This window comes from Diorhabda carinulata, chromosome 10, assembly GCF_026250575.1.
Source record: "Diorhabda carinulata isolate Delta chromosome 10, icDioCari1.1, whole genome shotgun sequence".
Classification (NCBI taxonomy): Eukaryota; Metazoa; Arthropoda; class Insecta; order Coleoptera; family Chrysomelidae; genus Diorhabda; species Diorhabda carinulata.
Window position 1 is genome coordinate 4311893 of NC_079469.1, and position 20529 is coordinate 4332421.

The 20529-nt window shown below is 31.8% G+C and overlaps 1 protein-coding gene across 7 annotated transcripts in view; it reads right to left on the reverse strand.

Moving 5' to 3' along the window:
- The window catches only part of LOC130898585 (uncharacterized), a 137696-nt gene that overhangs the window by 12366 nt on the left and 104801 nt on the right, over nucleotides 1-20529 (reverse strand). For 2 of the 7 annotated variants that reach the window (XM_057807988.1, XM_057807987.1), the window contains exon 7: nucleotides 9459-9485. The exons of the other annotated variants lie outside the window; for them this stretch is intronic. In XM_057807988.1, the coding sequence (XP_057663971.1) occupies nucleotides 9459-9485 (27 nt within the window). The remainder of the gene's footprint in view (nucleotides 1-9458; nucleotides 9486-20529) is intronic. 7 annotated transcript variants of the gene reach the window in all.

The window sequence follows — 20529 nt, forward strand, 5'->3', positions numbered from 1 at the left end:
TGCAGAATAATATTTTGTGATACCAAAAAGTATCATTTTACATAAAAAGCTAGAAACAGTGATGAAAAATGGACTAAAAGCGTAACGCAATAGATGTAGACTTCACATTCGATTTGATAATCATGAACCTCTTGCAAGCTCAAACTTCATCTATCTGGTGTACTTCTCCTCTTTCCATTATCCTCCAAACGATGAAGTGACACCATTTATATTTGATTCAACACTTGTTTCCATGTTTACCTATTCTCAATGTTTTCGGCATGATGTAGTATCATATTTAACAAGGTTTTTGTTTGGTCTATCCATCTAGTTGGAGATCTGCCTCTTGGGCGTTTACCTTTTACTTTCCTTCCTAAGATTAATCGTTCCATTGTTCCTGGTCTTCTAGCTATACGACTGATATTCCGTTTTGCAACTTATCTGGTGTACACATCGTTTAAATTTAGCACAAGGAGCTAAATTGAGCATCTTAAGACCAAAATGCAAGTTCTATATACGACTAGAAAGAGCAATCATTATTTTAAACATAATTACTAGAAATAAAACAATCGTGATATATCCACATTCTACGCGAAAGCCAAGCGGCCTTGAAGCCTCAGAGAGCTATTAGAGTCCATGTTCAAGCTAGCTAATAGAAACGAAGTAACACAATGAACCTAATCAGGCTACTAGGGTATACCAGGTAATGAGGAAGCGACAGTATTGCCAAAAATAGAGCAACGACTCCTCATTTTGAACCAGAGCTCTTTTATTGCCACATTAGATATCACACTAACAGCAAACTGAGCGGAATATTGATGGGTCAGATGGAAACACTCTAACCTTAAGATAATCCAAAGGATTCAAGCACGTATCATTTAAAAGTTTGAGGAGCTTCTCCTGAGAATCATTTCAGCAAAAGATTCTGGTAACAAGATTAAGGTGTACAGTTTGTGAAGTGATACCTCAGCAACTAGCCTCATTAAAAAGGAGACTACGTATTTTGGAGGCAGAACAATGAGATGCAGAGTGATGTACAAAATATCTTTTGCGTTTAGGTGCAGAGCGGCTGGGAAGTCAAAGCGATTACAAAAACAATTTTCTACATAAGATTTTCTCAATGAAGTCACATTTATTTTGAATAGTACAATCATAGAAAGTTAATATTGGAGCAGATATAGTGTACCAGACAAAACCTCATGATAGGGATAAACTGAGGAATATAATACTGTTAATAACGAAGCAGAAATTGCAACTGTATCAATGTATACTATCAATTAAAACAAAGAAATCATTTTTTGCTGTTGCTTAAACCGTGTTTGTTTAAATTATTTAAATAAACATTTCTTCAAATGTTTGTAGATTGTGTTAATCTATTATCACACTGTAGAATGACTTGGTTTGACGTAAAATAAATCTTTCAAATCTTCAATCAATAGCCAATTTTCTGAACGGATGATTTTTTCGAAACATTTACTGTACTGAATTTATTTCGTTTGGCTACCCAACAATGTATAAATTCGGAATAAAAAAAATGGGATATATATTTCTTTAAAAAGAGCGAACTGAATTGTGATGAGCGATGTGTAATTTTCTACTCGTTCTATAATGAAAATAGTGGGGAACAAAAGCTTGACATTTACAACGTTGTCAGATTAAGATTTTTACGATGTAATTAGTAAAGAACGGATTTATATGCTAATAATTTTCTGAAGAATTGCGTAATTCAGATGGAAATTTGGTCAATTCGACACCAATTCGTTTAAATAAGCATATACAAGGTGTTCCAAAAAAGATGATCTCGTCTCTAGGATAAATGGAATACTTAAAAATATTTGGGGCTTACTCAGTCGAAAATTATATGTTATATTGGGATTAAAATCGTATGATCGAGGAGGCCAATGAATCGGAGCTTCTACACTTCTACCAATCCATCGATTCGCAAAATGGCTACACAACTAATTACGACACTTTCTCAAAGTGCGGTGGAGCTTCATCGTGTATAAAAAATAGAGATATTCGCTTGTTTAGCGTTAAATATCCGAATTGAGAGTTTGCTTAAAAAATATTGATACGTGATCATCAAATTGTTGTTTGTTTAATACTAAGGCCTCTGTTAGCTCAGTGCTCATATTTATTTAAGGCTGAAACAATCAAGAAACGAAAGCCGTCAGTCCCAATTTTTTTAAATGTATCTGTTCTATCGATGGGGTTTCATTTACTCGACAAAAGGTTTTCAATTCACATAATGCTTACTAATTAAAAACTTAATAACATTATATCATAATTTTCAAATCAAAATGTTCCGAAAACGGTAAACACAGTGCCAAAGTTCTTTTGAAAGTTTTTTTAATAAATCTAATAATGAAAAAGTTATGTTCAATAGTACTTGGTACGGTGCGTACGTGTAATTAGCGCCCTCTATGAAAGTCAGACATAAAATCAAATATTCATTGGATGTCTCAGCTTCCAAAACATATTCGTATAAAATTTTAATACAATGTTGCCATTAGTTGTGACAAAATCGTTAAAAATGTGTTCGAATGGCGTTTCGAAAATTTTTTACGGAGCAAACTCCAAATATTTTTCAGTTTTCTATCTATCCTAGAGACGGGCTCATATTTTTTTGAAACACTCTGTATATGTACGTTTTTTAGTAATATGCGAAAAGTTTGAAATTTCGTTTTTAGTAATTAGTATTTTGTCTACTTTAAAAAATATTACATCGAGTCGACGAGAAGCTGTGACGACAAAAAAATTATATTTCAATCACCACACTCACTTATACATATTTGATGTCTTCAGATAGTCGTTTTATATATCAGAATTGTCACGTTAAACATATTGCAGATAATATTTAACCCAGTGGTTTCCTACCTTTTTGTACCTGCGCCCTCCTTTAAAAAAATCTGTTGCGCCCCCTCAATTTTTCTAACAATCTAATTTCATAAATACTCAACTGAAATTATAATTTATTTAATAGGCTGCGAAATAAAATACTTAAAAAATAATTATTTATTAAAAGAAATGATAATTTTAGATTTAATAAAAACAAATCTTACAAAAATACAAAAATAAAGATCGATACTCTGTTTTTAAAATAGCTAGTGTAGAAAAACCAGTTTCACATAGGTAAGATGTTAGAAATTGCAATAAAATTCCTAAACTTAGTTTGTCAAAATAGGAAAAATATATGCTTCAATGTGTTATCACTAGATAAGTCAATTATCATTTCCTGTTCTGATTTCGTAAGGCCAAAATCATCATATTTTTCAATCACAAACGGGTCTCTAATCCATTCATATTTGGACATGTCAAGATCTTGAGAGTGAAACAAGAATTGCTTCCATACACTGGTTGAATTATTCATAATAAGAACTTTACTTTCTGCTTTTTCATCAGCCAGACAGGTAATTTCAAAAAGGAGAAACATTACTTGTTAAACTTATTATCCAAAGAAAAATTCGCGGGGATTGTACAAACAGCTGCATGTCCCCCTTGCAATAGTGTCGCGCCCCACTGGTTGGAAACCACTGACTTAACCACATACTAGCAATACGAGGGGTGGTTATTAAGTAATAAGACTAAAAAGTACACATGCGATTGTCAGCGTTTTAGCTGCTTAGACTGAAACCTACCCTTTCGAATGCGATTCCCACTTTGTCTGTAGACAAACCAGTGTAGCTTTCGTTTGGAAAGGAGCCGTCGACACAAATAAGAGCAATGTGAAATGTCACATAAAAGTGCAATTGAAACTTATAATTAAGGGTTTTCAAGATAGCTAATAGTACAGTGAACCAAGTAAATCACCTCGCAATTTTAAAGACCTTCATGGATTAGTTTGAAATTTTGACAGAAGCTCAAAAATGATGCAAATAACAAACCTGATTTGGTGCCAATGTGTGCTTCTACCCCAGGGGTGAATGCCACCCTTACTAGGGGTAGAAATTTAAAATTTCAAAATAACACCGGAAATCGATAGGGAATTGAATTTTATGAAGAAAATAAAGAATGAAGTTTTTTATTTAACTAAATAATTTCTGAGTTATGCGCGATTGAAAATTGAAAAAAAATAAACCACGTTTTTCAACATTTTTTCGCGAATAACTTGAAAATTACGCATTTTCAGGAAAAAATTATTCTCATCAAAGTTGAAGCTTATAAAAAACAGATAAATTAGACAGTTTAAATTGAATTTTTTTAATAATATTCAGCAACTTATGAGTCGCTGAAAGCCAATTTTTTCTTTTTCGTAAATTTATCCAGAGGTTTGAGCTCAAATAACGGAAAAACGATCAATTTTTCATGAAAAATTGTGTTGTGAAGAACATTTTTAAAGTAATTTTTCAGACCATTAAAATGAGCTTTTATAAAAACGTCTAGCATGAAAATTAAGCGAGTTATGACGAAAATAAGTTAAATAACTCGAATTTGAAAAAATAATGTCGGTAAATTTGACACCATGTGCGGCAAAATTAAAATTAATCATAGCCCATGAAAAATTATCTTTGTTTAAGCCCTTACGACACGTTACAAAAGTTTGAATGGTTTGGAACACGCATATTTTGAAAAAAAGTTGTTTAATGTGAATTTTTTTTCAATTTAAAAAAAAAAAAGTTATTTTTCCAAAATATCTCAAAAACTATTGTACCAATGGAAGAATTTTTTTACCCTTTAACATCAAAATTATCTGAAGAAAAGAGCCTAGAAGGGTTGCAACTCTCATGGTTTTGTAGCTTATGAAATTCCCTACAAAATGATGTTTGGATGAATGCAAAACGCTTAAAGGCAAGCCGAGTTATTATTAAAAAACCAAGTACATTTTTCTAGAGATAATGCTGGAAAATCACGAAAAGTTTTGATCTTAAAATAATATTTTGCAATTGTTAAAAAGGATGTGGTTCAACTTGCAGGTGTCGCAAACTTGGTTTATATTGCAATCAAATTTTTGGTACTTGCTCTGGTGATAGCTGCCAAAATTGTCCTCCTGTTGACCAAGAAGAAAAGGAAGTTGATGAAGAAGAAATAGACGAAGAAATAGAAGAAGAAATAGACGAAAGTTAAAGTTAAATTATTGATGTATACCTTAAAAATCATGTTAATTTTATACAAAGTATGAAGTTCAAAAGGTTTAATATTTATAGGGGGTAAAAAATTGTAGAAATATTTCATTATATCAGAAGCAACAATTCATTTTCATTTTCGTAACAAAATCCACTACTTTTAGCTTTCAAAAAACATGTTTCCCTAATTTTTGTGATAAAGGGTAGCTTTTACGGGCTTAATTAAATTAAAAACTTATGTATCAGGTTTGTTATATTTAGATTATATATATTTTTTCTACTCAAAATCGAAAATAGAATGATTTCAAACTTTCAGCCGTTTTTTAAATAACTGTAGTAGGGTAGTTTTTAAGGGTAGTTACATATAAAAAATAGATATATTACTTAGCGGGTTTTCCAATAAGAGGTGTTATTTTGATATTCAAAGAAAAATGCCATTTTTTGAAATAAATGATCGGATGTTTATTTCATTATAAAGAGGAAGGTATGCCGTTAATAATGGAACACAACATCAGCCAAATGGCCGCCACGACTGCACTTACAGGACCATGACTTTTCATGAAATTTTCCGTAACCAAATTGCAAAGCGGCTGCCCTATGTCCTCGATAGCCTCACGAATTCCATCTTTGAGGTCTTGAATCGATGCTGGACTATTGGCGTAGACCTTATCTTTCACGTGGCCCCTAAGGAAAAAGTCGCAAGGTGTTAAATCACAAGATCTCGGTGGCCAATTGTGATCACCTCTTCGAGAGATAACACGGTCCGGAAATTTTTCCCGTAAAAGATCGATGGTTTCGTTGCTTGTGTGGCACGTAGCGCCGTTTTGTTGAAAGTAAACGTTGTCCAAATCAAAACCATCCAATTCCGGCCATAAAAAATCATTAATCATCTCTCGATAGCGCAATCCATTCACCGTAACTGTTGCTCCAGCCTCATTTTCGAAAAAGTAAGGTCCAATGACACAGCCAGACCATAAACCGCAGCAAACAGTCACGCGTTTAGGATGGAGAGGATTTTCAAAAATAACTCTTAGGTTTTCTGAGCCCCAGATTCGACAATTTTGTTTATTGACGTAACCACCAAGGTGGTTACGTTGAGATGATTTTTGATGAAATTCCGGATCATTTTCATGCATTTCAAGGACCCAATCAGCAAAGACACGACGTTGTTGAAGATCGGCCGGCTTGAGTTCTTGTGTTAACTGAATTTTATAGGCCTTAAGACCCAAGTCTTTATGCAAAATACGGTGTAATGACGTTTGTGGAATAGCTAATTCCAAAGAACGACGAGGAATGAACAAACTTGGGTTTTCTTCAACACTTTGGGCTACAGCAGCAATATTCTCAGTTGTTCTTGAGCGACGTGCACGGGTTTTATTCTTCACATCGCTAACTTGTCCCAATAGCTCAAATTTTTCCACCAATTTCTGTATTGCGGTCCGAGAAGGTGCTTCACGTCGACCTAAAAATGTTTTAGTTTCACGAACCGTCTCTGCCAAACTTTCACCATTTTTATAGTGAATTTTAATAATTTCAATGCGTTGTTGAAGCGTGTATCGTTTCATTTTCATTAATGGCGTAGTTTCTACTTGTCATATGTCAAAAAATGACAGCTTCAAAAGTGACATTTACCGAAATAGCGGGCTGTTCAAAATAACACCTCTTATTGGAAAACCCTTATATTGTGAAAAAACAAAAATCATTTCACATGTTTGAATATAATGAGTCCTTTAATAGCTTCCATTTAGTAATTTTTTCTATTCTGAGGGGTGGTTTTTGTTGGTTGCATTATTAAAAATATTGAGGGTCAGATTTATCATACTCGAAGAAAAAAGTTCTCCTATTTATATCCATAATAAAAAAAATTTCATGTTTTTCAGCACATTTTTTAAATAATCTTTGTATGAGAGGTTGTTTTTAAGGGTAGGTGAGCTGTAAAATATCAAAATATTGAAGTTATTATAAAGAACAATCATTATTTATTATATTTGAACATAACTATAGCCCATTACCGCTTTAATTCATTAGTTTTAAATTTATTGGAGTAAGGGGTGATTTTCACCCCTTAAAAATAAAAACCATACTTTGCGACCAAATCAGGATTAAAGAGAAGAGTAAGATGAACTTAATTCCAAATTTTCAAGAAGATCTATGAAGGTGTTTAAACTTGCGAGGTTTCGGTCGATTTTAAGCTTGAATGGCTGTTCTATAAGATGATTTAAGTTTGGATCGCACTTTCACGTTAAACAATAACAAGTTTTCTTGAGATAAGAATTGACGAAGAATGTTTGTGGCAAATTTTACATGAAATTTTCAATATGTAAAAAGTTTGCGCGGCGCTGGTGCTTCGTTTCGCACTGTCCCAGTGCTAGACCACCCACCTTATTAGCAGGATTTTGCACTGTACATTCGTACTTTGAACTTCTATATTTGTCCACTTAACTTTATAACTTCAGATATCATTATTTGAATTTAAATACTTTTGTGCCACACTATAACATTCTAAAATTCGCTCCTATGTCTTTCTATCATCAAAAATTTTAATGTGTACTAAAGGCCGCTTCACATCACGCAAGACAACGTTCGATGCAATGCATAACGTAATACTTGATTAAAAGCATACGCAGATGAAGTTATGTTTCATTTAAAACATCGCACTTGCAATAATATCGGTTTGGTGTCATTTTCATTGCGTATAAACTGTAATAGGCTAGTTGACAAAATTTGGAAATTAGTTTAAAACTATAGCTTGGCATCTATTTCACCTCAAAAATATATTATTTTAATAAAAATAGGTTTTTTACGTTAGTATTTTGAGTTTTTAGAAATAAATTTGAAATCGACCGCGAAAAAGGCCGAGACTGTCATGGCGTTTTGAATGATGTCACACCTCGCGAAACAGCTGTGTTTGTTTATAACAGTCAATTGTGTTTAATAAATAATGAGTTCCTCTTATTATAAATATTGTATAGTGCCCCAATGTGAAAGTACAACGATAAAAACGCCAGACAAATTATTCATATAAATTCCAAACAATAAAGATACGAAGACAATGGTTAAAAATGGCAATTCTACAAATTATTTCTATGAAGATCATTTTGATGTAAGTATCAAACAAAACTTGATGCATCTATTTACAAAATCTACCATAATATACCACACGTAACATATAAAATGGTATGACTTAATTAAGTTAAAGTTATTGAAACTTTGTATTCGCTAACCTCAAAATCAGTTAAGAATTTTCATTCCACAGTGAGTAAATGCGACTCTCTGACTGGTAACTGCTAATTAAATAAGACTTTGTTTGTTTTCCACATAATACTTACATATAAGTTTTAACATCGCGGACTTTCGATGACCAATAATAGGTTTACAATGCAAAAAATTTGTCAAGCATAACTGCATCAATTTTGGGCAAATTACTTGTTAAAACCTGATTCCATTGCAAATTATACTTGTCTTTCAAGATTAAACTAAAAACGAACTTTATTAATTTAATAATAATTGCTGAAAACTCGAAATAACCTGGTTACTTTATACGAAAATGACAGCTACAACATAGCGTATAGCGAGGTGTGATGTTACGCTCTTCTGATTGGTGTTTAATGTCACGTGATTAAACGCCTCATTTTGTCGATTTAATTTTCCAAAAATATCATTAATCTTTTATTATTTTTGTAGAAAAATTGTTTTTTTTTATTTACTAATTATCACGGTTAATCATTAAAAACTCAAAGCCATCCGATTTATTCTTAGTGGACACAAGCCTATTCTAGTGAAAAATCTAGTTACTTTTTGCTTAACAACCAACCTGTCCATCAGTCTCTAAAAGTATGACAGCAACAGATATAATTATTGACAGCTATTTATTATTTAATTCGTTACTTAGTTTTGTAATTTTCATTTCCAAACCGGCCACAAAATATTGGACAAAAATTGAGGTTATTATTTGTTTGCTGTTACTAATGGAATTTTTGGTAGTGGCAGCCATAATGCAATGGAAAGAGACTTGCATAATATCAAGCGACGTGCATTATTCATCTATGCAATATTTTGACCCTGCATTGCATGCAATTTATTGCACGTTGTTTTGTACCATGTCAAGCGTCCTTAAGAGACACAGTTGTTTATTAATTTTTACTACAAATGTAATTTGATTGAGAATATCCATCAGCTCTTGTATATACATATAATTCGTATCTACTTGTAATTGAAAGATAAAACAGTTTATTGAGAATATTTTTTTTTGATATACCAAACAATTTCTCTATAGAATTTAGAATTTTATAAAATATCATTAATATCCACGATGAAATTACTGAAATATCCTCAATGAACTTAACGAATATGAAAAAAAATCATACCGCGCGTTTCGTTTAAATATTGTATTTGTGTTGGCCACAAAAAACTCACCTGTGTGGCTTTTAAACCTTCTGCTATCTGCAAATGTTTGATATTTTATAATATCTCTAGTAGAAAACATTTCAATAGTAAGAGGAATTACCTTTCATTTGAATCTGAAGTATTTAAGGTAAATTTGTTTTTAAACTATCGGTATTTGTAATAATTATTTATTGAAAATACTTGAAACACAATAAAATATTTCTAATTGAACTGCATATTGTCGAACAATGTGTTATTTATATGAGGAAAAATTGTAATGTGAAAAAATTTAGTTAGTTAGCATAGCATATAAAAACAAAAAAAAACTATAATAACTTCTATACAAATATTATTATTAGAATAAAAGTCGCAAAGTAGAAGGCACAAAGATGTTATCGATTTGATTTCAATTGGCAAGTGATTGTGCATTTTTTGCATTGTAAAATATTGAGCCTTTAACTAATTCTGAACGTGGAATAGGTAGAGGTAAAGATCGTGCTCCGCTCCGCAGTGCAACGATCTTTCTGAAATTGGAGAATCTTGCTTATGAATTAGGAAGAAAGAGTCAGAATTTTTATTCTTTTAAAGAAGTCCCTGCTGTTTAGTCCGAGTAAATATCTAACAGCTCCCTTTTGTAGTTTGAAGACTCGCTGAAATTGAGTCGCACCACACATTCAGGGGAACGTGGTGTCCATGCAAATTGACCTCATCGACCAATCCACCCATTAGGAAAAATGTTAACATTTTCAGTACATAATTACAATTTATAATTATTTTCTTCTTTTTTATATTGTTCAGGATGTCGCTGTAGAAGTTTCGGATTGTTAACCATTGGGTATGAGCCGTCCCTGGCATTCAAATAGTAGTTTAGAATTATTTATTCCGTCAAACACATTAAGTACATGGACGACATACGTAATCATCTATTAAAAATTCATAATGTTCGAGTGTATAATTTAGAAAATAGACTTAAATATACTCGTAAGTTCAGATTTGGCAACTTTAAATGCCTATAACTCAGAAACGACAGGTCGTAAGACAGAATTTTTTTCGTACTATTTTTTTTGTATGAAATCCCGTATATTTTCAATCATCTGCTATCTGCGAGTGTCTCATATTGTAGGATTTTGCTCAATAAATAAACTAGTATGTATTAATTATTTTGGTCTACTAGAGCAACTGTTAGTAGTTATATTGTCCCAATCTGTACGCAATTACTATAAAGTTTACATAGCAGGAAATTTGATTCCAGCTTTACTGCCATTATTTACATCCAATGTTAATTCAGTTTAATGTCAAGAACTCCCAAAGCACGGAAGACAAAGTTAAATAAAATCTCTAATTTACATTTGGTAAATACACACGAGTATCGTTTACAAACGTGACATTTAAAATCACATTTTTCTCCATTAAAAAAAAGTATTGATAAAGAAGGAAAGTCGTGATATGGTAATATCAAAAGTTCATAGGTTCACATAGGACAATTATGGGTCGAGGAAAATTAGGTTAAGAATCTTGAAACTAAATTTTTTTACCATTCACTTAACTAAGTTGAGTAAATATCAAAATTTCATTTACAATTTGTAGAGCTAGTTAAAATACTGCTTAGTACTATAGTTTAAAGCTGTGATTCCCAAAGTGGTCCTACCAGGAGTCGACGGGGGTCTACGAGGGGCGTGAAAAAAAGGGGATCCACAATCGTAAGTTTTGATCCATGAAAATTTATTTGCTTTCGATAATGTACGATTGCTTGACCTCCCAATTTAATAATTATTGTGAAGTTTTGATATAAAAATATTGTTTTATAGAATTCACAGATATATATTGAAAGATAATAAATGAAATAATAATTTTATATCACATAAGTTCAGCCGCATATTATTTTATCCCTGATGATGACAACATCGTTGTCGAAACCGGTCGAATTATAGAAGTTGTATATATTATATATTCAGTGGGAAACTATTTAATCTTTGCTTAGCTAAAACAAAGTTTTTTTTTTTATTTACAGATAGGTGATTGATACGAAACAAGGCCGGATCTAAGAAGAAGTGTCGTCAGTACATTGTTGAATATTCAAAATTTAGTTTTCTTCCATCAAAAGTAGAGAAACGATTACTCACATGCTATTTACGCAATAAAGTTTCGAGCAATGACTCTATGAAACCTTCAAGATCATCTAAGAAGGTGTCACCCTAATAAATATGAAATTTTTCAAAACGTTGAAAGAAAAATATGAAAAGTGACACACCGTGTACAATATTGTTACGAATACGTATCCTACCTGGAGCCGGTCCTGTCTAAATGTATTGGAATTCTAAAATTCGGCGACATACTTTTTATAAACCGCGGAATCCGTTTGTTTTATATAAATTTCTATTATAGTAAGCGGTTTATTCGCATTGTTTCTTTTGAATAATTTCTAGGAAAGTCTATTTATTTATTTGTTTTGTTTCTTTATTTTCTAGAATTTTTGAAACTTCTTTTTCGATATATATGAAGAATTTCCTTTGCGTAGCTTAGATCAGTTTAAAGTAATCGAAGAATCTGAATAAATTATTCAAGTTTATTATAAGTTAGTGTAGTGTATAGTGCTTAAATAAATTAGGAACGTTCTAATCAACTTTTTATGGCAAAAAAGCATTATTATTGGCATATGTTAGATTTGTTATGAGAAATCCATGAAAACGCGGAAGTTTTGAAAACGAATACTAAAAAAATCGATTCCATCCACGAATGTTATATCGGTGGCAACACATGGAGATCCTGCTCCTATCATGGTCGATCGATATCGTGGATTTATAAACCATCTTAAAAGAATTATACCAAAGGTAACTGCAATTCTCTGCAACATTGCTGTTACCGAGGTACGCTGGTCGAAAGGTGCATGGGGTGTTCCGGATCCAGCAAAATTTTGCAAGTGGTCTATAAAAGAAAAAAGTTTGGGAACCGATGGTCTACAGTAATACTTGCAGGAGCAGAGGTTTCACTTGTTATAATCTGTTTAGTACATATTTTGGGATAGTTCTTTAGCAGTCTTCTTTTAATGCTTTTGCTTCACCAAATGCTTCGCATTTCTTCTCTTTATTACCTTACTAATGTCTTTTTATTCAATATCTAGTATAAATTTCTAATGCAGAAAGACTAAGAGTCCTAATTCGAGTCTTTGCTACTAATTAGAAGCTTGTTTTTTTTTTCAAAATTAGATTTTCTATTTTGACATAAACACGAGAAATCCCTGCTTCGTATTGCCTTGGAAACAAGTCAAAGCAGATTATAACACAGGGAGGAAATTCACGATAGATTTAGTTCAAATTAAATATTGAAGTAATTTATTGTAATTAAATTCTACGCCATCTTTTATCAGAATCTAATCGTATAGTGAATCAAAATTACGTTAAAATTTCTGCACTTTGCATTATATTGAGAAAGTCTCGAAAGCGAATTTTCAAATAAATATACCAACAAACATATCCACTCAGAAATCCTGTTCATAATTCATTAAATTCATTCGGAATTGATGCAAAATAATTTTTAATCATTTTATTTCAAAACACGTTGGGATGGACCCTATTTCTATTTTAGATTATACAGACAGAAATTCGTAATAAGAAAAATAATAATAGTGCAGTCATTAAACCGAAAAATAGGGTCTTACTGTGAAGGGATTTGCATGGAATTTTGGAAATGGGCTCATCTTACCTTTAACTTGAAAGTGAAGATGATCTGAGCTCCACCTATTATTTTTAAGGGGTGTAAACGACCCCCCAATGGAAAAATTGACAAAATTGAGCTATTTTATCGCTCAAAAATGTGTTTAATATTAATGTGTGAAATTGTAAAGTGTTTTCTAACATAAATGCCTCATAATAAAATCTTTTTTAACCTTTGAAAACCTCACAACCTTTGTAAACAACCCCTAAATTGAAAAAATCACAAAAAATTACAGCATATCACCTGGATTTTTCGTGGTTGGCCCCTCCGAGCAATATACATACTTACTTTTATTCAAATGTGTTATATATACATATATAAACGTTGATATGCATTCATGCCTACGTTTCAAAAATATATGTGTCGTAAGACAATAGTTTTGGGTCTCTATTACTGTGTGTACTTTCACTTTGCTCCAAATAATCATTTTCAGTGTACTAAGTAGAAAAAAATACGATTAGTTTTTAGACCACAATTCCTTCAATTTTGATGCTATCACGATTTGTAAAAAACCATTTTGAAGGTAATTAAAAGAGCTAAAACTTTTTTCAGTACGATATAGAGTGAAAAACTTTTTATTTTAAAACAGTGAAAGGTCAAATGGCTCGAGAGAGACTGTGATTGCGCTGCCACGCGCTCTTTAAATAATCATATCACCGTCAATTTTTGTGTGACAGGAAAAAAAACCAAATTTTTTGTCAGAAAAAGACCTAAATTTTTCATCATTATACTTTTATACCTATCATTTTTGAGATATTATGAAAAGAAGGTGGGTTTTTTGAAAATTCCAAATTTTTTCTCTTAAAATCGTGATTTTTTTGAAAAATATGTGTCCTAAAGCAACCAATTTGCTAGAATTCATCAAACTCTTCATAAAAAAGTTAATTCTAGTTGGAATTCGATTAATTTTAATTTTGGTGGAAATGGCACTTATGAAACCCATTTATTTAAAAGAAAAAACCATTAGATGTTCCTCTTATTTTCATTACAGCTCACTCATTTTACGTGCAAACGACTTTTAACAGAGCTTATTTTAAAGCTTATTTCAAGCACTACAAAATCCTATTTTATTAGAACGCATAAAATGTATTTGATCGCCGCTAGATGGCATTGAATATATCGATTAAATTTCAGAAATAAAATAATCGCTTAATATTGCACTTAGAGCACTTTATAACAAAATGATTTTTTTCATTTTTTTACCTGTTACAATTTGTTTATTATAAACTTTTCGTTAAAATGCATATTTTTTGAAGATATTTCCAAAATCGATGAAAAACGTAAAAAACTTTTCAATTGCCTATAACTTAAAAAGTATTCGGTTTTTCGGAAAACTTTATAGAACATTTTTTTCTCAAAATTTAACCTTCTATCAATATCCGAGGTTATTTTGAAAAAAAAAATTTTCACCACCGAGAAGAGGTGGCAACCACCCCCAGGGTGGGTGAGGAGCTCAGGTCATTCTCACTTTTGAAGTTAATGGTAAGATGAGCCTAATTCCAAAATTTCATGCAAATCGGTACACGGTACAAAAAATTCGGAGCAATAACGCTTCAATGACTGCACTATAATTATTCTGAAATGAAGCAATTCACATAACCTAATTTTTTAGAATTTTCTCTTATTCAATATTATTATTAATTACATTACAAACAATCACGTACACGTTTGTATGTGAAAAGCGGTTGCATTCCACGGAAAATTGAAGATTTAGTGACAATATATACCGGGAAATTTCGACGAAATTGAACATGTTTGCGATTAGTATCATGACAGTTCATCTGCTCGCCATGCTGGTAGATTTATCGATATTTTCCACGAACATGGTGTTAAAAACAAGGAAAGTTACGTGGTCGAAGAATTATTTTCGACAATGAAATACTGATGTATTAGAAAAAAACAAAAGACGTTTTGATGCTGGTCAGAAGTGAATAGGGTATATCAAACATTAATAATTTATTAATTTAAACAGTGTTTTCTATATAATAAAAATCGATATAATATTACTCTGTATCACACAAAATAAACTGATTATAGATATTTTAAATATTTTTTTTTGTGGTGCAAAACATGTATAGCACAAATAGCAAAAAAAATTCTAGTAAATACTCAATTGATTTATTCCGATTCAACGTAGTCAGACAGATATCCCATTTCCATGTTTCTGTAAGGACACGTACAAATTGGACCTTGAATCGGCTTCGGACGGGATAGCAAACGTAGCCGCTGCCTTTTTCTCTTTTTGCACTTAATTTTTAGGTTATGTTAGTAAGTTTAATCAAAAATAATACGTATTAATATTAGTGTGAAAATTTGAGATGTATGAGGTGGACTTTGAGGTGTTTTAGTTAGCCTAAAACCTATAAAAAAGGTGAACCATATTGAAAATGAACATACACTTTCTTAATGAGATGTATTTCGAGGAAAAAAATATTATTATCGGTCAAAAATCGTGAAAAAAAGTAACGTGGTGGTTCTTTTTTTTACGTTTTTTCATTTCTCGTGTCAATTCGTTTCTCCATTAAACCTTCAAACTTTTATTTCTTGATAATTGTTCAAGAAAATCCGTTTTGTACACCAGAAGATGTTGTTGAATCGGCAACTGCAGCGACTATGAAGCTTCTCCATGAGAAATTCAGGAAACAGTATTTAGAGGATTATAATTTCTTTTATGGAGTGGCGTACTAGAAAAGGCAGCTTCACAGAAAAAGTTTTATCAACTTTCTTGGAAACTAAATCCAAAATGTGGAAGTTTTCAATATTTTGGTCGACTTATTCAAAACTGAAAGGCACTCCATGGTAAATAACGACGGTAACAAATAACTACTTATGATTATACTTAAAAAGAAGCTTTTTCCATAGAATGGAAGTTTATTCTATAGAGTAAATCGTTTTCTAACAAAACGCGATGGAAAGCCAGGTTGTAAAGTTGATTCCTTATTTCGCCGTCACTTCGGAATTTCTACAATACGGAAAAACTTGGTTGAAACTCATCGTAAATACAAGCATCAAAGTACGTTTCATTCCTTAAGACCAGTTCAATATTCAACTGAGGTTTTTTTTTTGAAAACGCCGCCATAAAACTAATCCTTTATTAGTTTTAAATAAGGAACATTAAGAACCGAGAAAGAGGTTCAAAAGTATTCTATTCATGTTGTATCTCTTAACAAAAGATAATACCAACAATGCCTCCCGATATATATCGTCGGGTTACCAGCAATAAATATATTTGCTCAGGAATGTTTTAATAGAAATTTCTCTAGAAAACACGTACATAATCCCTTCGATGGCATTGAAGGCACCGAAAGCCATTGAGTGCAAGCTCCAAGTTAGCGTATTAGTGCCAAAAAAATTCTAAAAGTACTAGCTAAGAGAAGGTGAGTAATCTTGCTGAAGAGTTTTACTAAAGAAACCCTCTAGGTCTAAGACAATCCAAAAGATTCATAACCACGTCAGCTGAGAAGTCTTAGGAACTTCTCGTGTATCCAGAAACGACATTGAATTGATAGTCGGACATCTGAAAGGTCATCATCAAATACCATGAACACGGAAGATTATCCTCGGAAAATCTTAGCATTACGTATTTTTGGAGATGCTATAAGGAAGTTCCGATCCAGGGCTTGGATTTGATTCAAGAACATAGTGTCTTGGGCAAGTAAAATCTATGTACTTGAGCTCAACGTGTTGAGAATATTTCAGATAACGATTTAGTTCTAAATATAACTTGATAAACAAAATTTCATCAATTCTAAGAAGGTACCTGGAAAACTAGGAAAATGTTAGATAAAACTGATAAAAAGCCAATTCTACGATGACTTCTCCAAAAAACTTTGATTGGAAAATGAAATAGAGGTCTTGACAAAAAGTTATTGCAATCATGTACTGCGAAGAGGAAAAGTAGGAAGGTAATTTTGCGTCATAACTTTCAGTCGCGTTCCTTGAGAAAACATTTAGTTTCTTTACAACAATTTTTCAACTCGAAATCTTCAAAATTCAACGAAATTTACTGTACTAAATCATTATTTCACGTTTCGATATAATTACGGCTGAAAATATTGATAAAACATTTACATTATGCGGTAGTGGTTGCTGCCCAGTACATACTGGTTAAATATAATACGACTAGTCGCTAAATACCTATTTTTTCAAACCATAAATTAACTATTCAAGCGAAACAACTGATAATATTTCACATCGAAGCTCTATTTAAATCGAACTGATTTAATTCTTGTTTAAATTTATTTTTCGAAATAGTTTTAATCATTAGACCTCCCACTGATGTAATATATATATATGTAATTAGTGTAATACCAACTCAAAACCACCCCGTCGTGTAATTAATCCGCTAAGTTGATAAAGCAATAACAATTTCAATGCTTAAGATTCAATTAATTTTATAATAGTGAATCCTTTCCTGTCATTCCGAGGCTTCTATCAAGCTTTTAATTAAAATCGACTATTCTATGTTCACGTTTTATTTTATATAAGACATTGTGAGTGGTATTATACAAAATAATACCATCAATTATAAAATATATTTTCGTGTGTCGAGGAATCATTATTTTTAACCATTAAAAACCGTTTAGGCTAAGACTTGGATTGAATAATATTATGACGACACTTCTGCAAAAAAATAAACCATCATTAACGGAAACGAAGCAGCTTAAGCAGCTCCGATGAAGCTCAAAATTAAGAGGTAGTTGTACTGAAAGATATAATCAGTTAAAGCATGAAAACTTTAATTCTTAGTACTTATCAGGCTTGATCTCAGTGTATCGAAAATTATTTGAGTATTAGACTGATTGATCAATAGATTTGAGAAGAAAATATCAAAATCGGAATCAATTAATTGTGTCCGCGTTCATAATATCGTCCAGATTTGATTCACAGTGACTACTAGCAGAAAATTATACCATTATTAACGGAAATGAAGCAGCTTATTCATAACTATCCAAGCTCCGTTGAAGCTCAAGATCAAGACGATGAAAAAGGTATTTACACTAAAAGAAATAACCAGTTAAAGCACGAAAACTTTAATTCTTAGTACTCATCAGGCTTGATCTCAGTGTATCGAAAATTATTTGAGTATTAGACTGAAGGAACAATAGATTTGAGAAGAAAATATCAAAATCGGAATCAATTGATTGTGTCCGCGTTCACAATATCGTCCAGATTTGATTCACAGTGACTACTAGCAGAAAGAATTTAAAAAAGAGTTCCTTCCCTATCTCGACGTTGTTGTTAGATAAAAAAATTATCGTTCAGTCGATATTTTACGTGGTAATAACCTCTTTCTATATGTTTTTATAGATATAAGTCTATTGAAGTAGATTCGTAATATAAAGTTTATATTAGAGTTAAATACATATGAAAAGACTGCTTCAATTTTTTCTGCATATTCTGTATACATTACTGCTTATTATATATATATGTATATGTATATATATTTTACACTCCACACCCAACTCACTTAAAATCTACCAGATTAAGCTTCAATGGAATGTCGAGGAAAATGATGATAATTTTAACTGTTCCACTGGATTTCCATTATACATAAAATAAGAGCGAGCCGAGTGCATAAAAATGAGAAGAATTTGTGGTTTTAGGATTCTTGATCACTTGAATAAACTGGAACTATAAATATGAACAAGCTTCATATAAGTTGAGATTTTGTAGGATATAACAAAGTTAACAAAACTTCCAAAAATTAATGTCAAATAGTTTTATTTGCACATTCAGTGGCCTTACATTTAAAGAAGCCTCGCGAGACCTCTTAGGTTAGGTAAAAAATTATTAAAACTACTTTAGAAATAATATGAACCAGGTCAGAATAATGTCATGAGTAGGCATCTCTTAGCAAATCATGTTTGGCGAGATAAAGCTATTAGGTAGATTTTGGGAACGTCTATATGAGACCACGCCACGCTACGCCACGCTACGCCACGCCAGGCCTCAGTTATAGCTTTCGAAAAATTTCGTAATTAAAAATATTCTACAAATAATCAAATCAAACAATAGTCTTACTGAAACAGAATCTTTTCGAAGATAATAGGAAATAACGTCGGAATAATAGTTTTCCTTATGAATTTGATATTGTTTTAGTGAAATTTGATTTTTAAAACAACGGTAAATCAGTTCGTTTTAAAATATTTCAAGTGGTTATCGATTCTCCTCTGATACTAATCGATTCTAATTCTGACTAGTACGGCATTAAGTTTGTTGAAATCTATAGTAGCAGAAATCTACATGGATAGATACATCTACGAGGATAGTCCCAGAAGTACCTGGCTTGATCTAGAGATGGCGGTAGTTACTTGAAAATAACACTTTATTAGAAATTACACAATCTATACAGCATATGTTGTAAATTTGAAGACACCACGTTGTTTAGAATTTGTTTAGCAGCAATCAAAAGTTTTCATTGAATTTGTAAACAAGGAAAACGTTGGTCATCGTTAAGTGATACGAACGACGATCGCAGTGGTCAATTGAATGAGGTGACGACTTCAGAAATGTTGGAGAGAATCCACAAAGTGGTTCTGGATGATCCGTCGACTGAAAGTGCGCGAGCTAGCAGACATGGCAAGCAGTTCTAAAATAACATATTTATTAAAAATTTGGACATGAGGAAAGAAGATGTTACCATCGAGTATTTGGCAATGTTTCATAGAAAAAAAGCCGAATTTTTCCTCTGGGAAAAGTGTATGGAGCTAAAGAAAGATTACGTTAAAAAATAAAAATATATTTTTCCAAAATTTTTGTGTTTTCTTTGTTGGGCCATGTACTTCTGGGACAATCCTAGTAAGATCTATTTTGATACTGATTCGAATCTAGGTTTTATATTCTTTTCTTAGTTGGTTGGTTCGTGAGTGAATCTGCAGTCTCACGACGCAATTTTTAGGTATTTAGCGACATCAAATCCATTCCAAAAAAAGCTCACTCTATGCTTAGGATTAATTTAACTTTATCTTTTTAAAATAGCAGATGAAAGTATTTTTGTTTATATTTCGGCTCATTCGTACAAGTCAATTTATGTTTATTTATTAAATACATAAGTGAAACTGTTAACCATAACATAGAAGTGCAATTTATTCCTAAACTTTCTATAATCTCCACTAGTTTATCACCTTTTCAAATTTTCATAGATATGTCTGGCTGTAAAAATTTCGATATCCAGGCTTGATGATATTGAACCCTAATTTTGTTATTGAAAATATCTACTAATTGATAAAATCATTTACATTCATAACTGATAATTCTTCGCATAAGTTTCATTAGACAACCTACTGAAAAATTGATTCAAAAAAGTGTTATTTTTAAGATTTCATATATCTTTTCGAACTATTTCACTCCAAGTTACCTCATTTTTACGAGAGAGTAGCCTCCG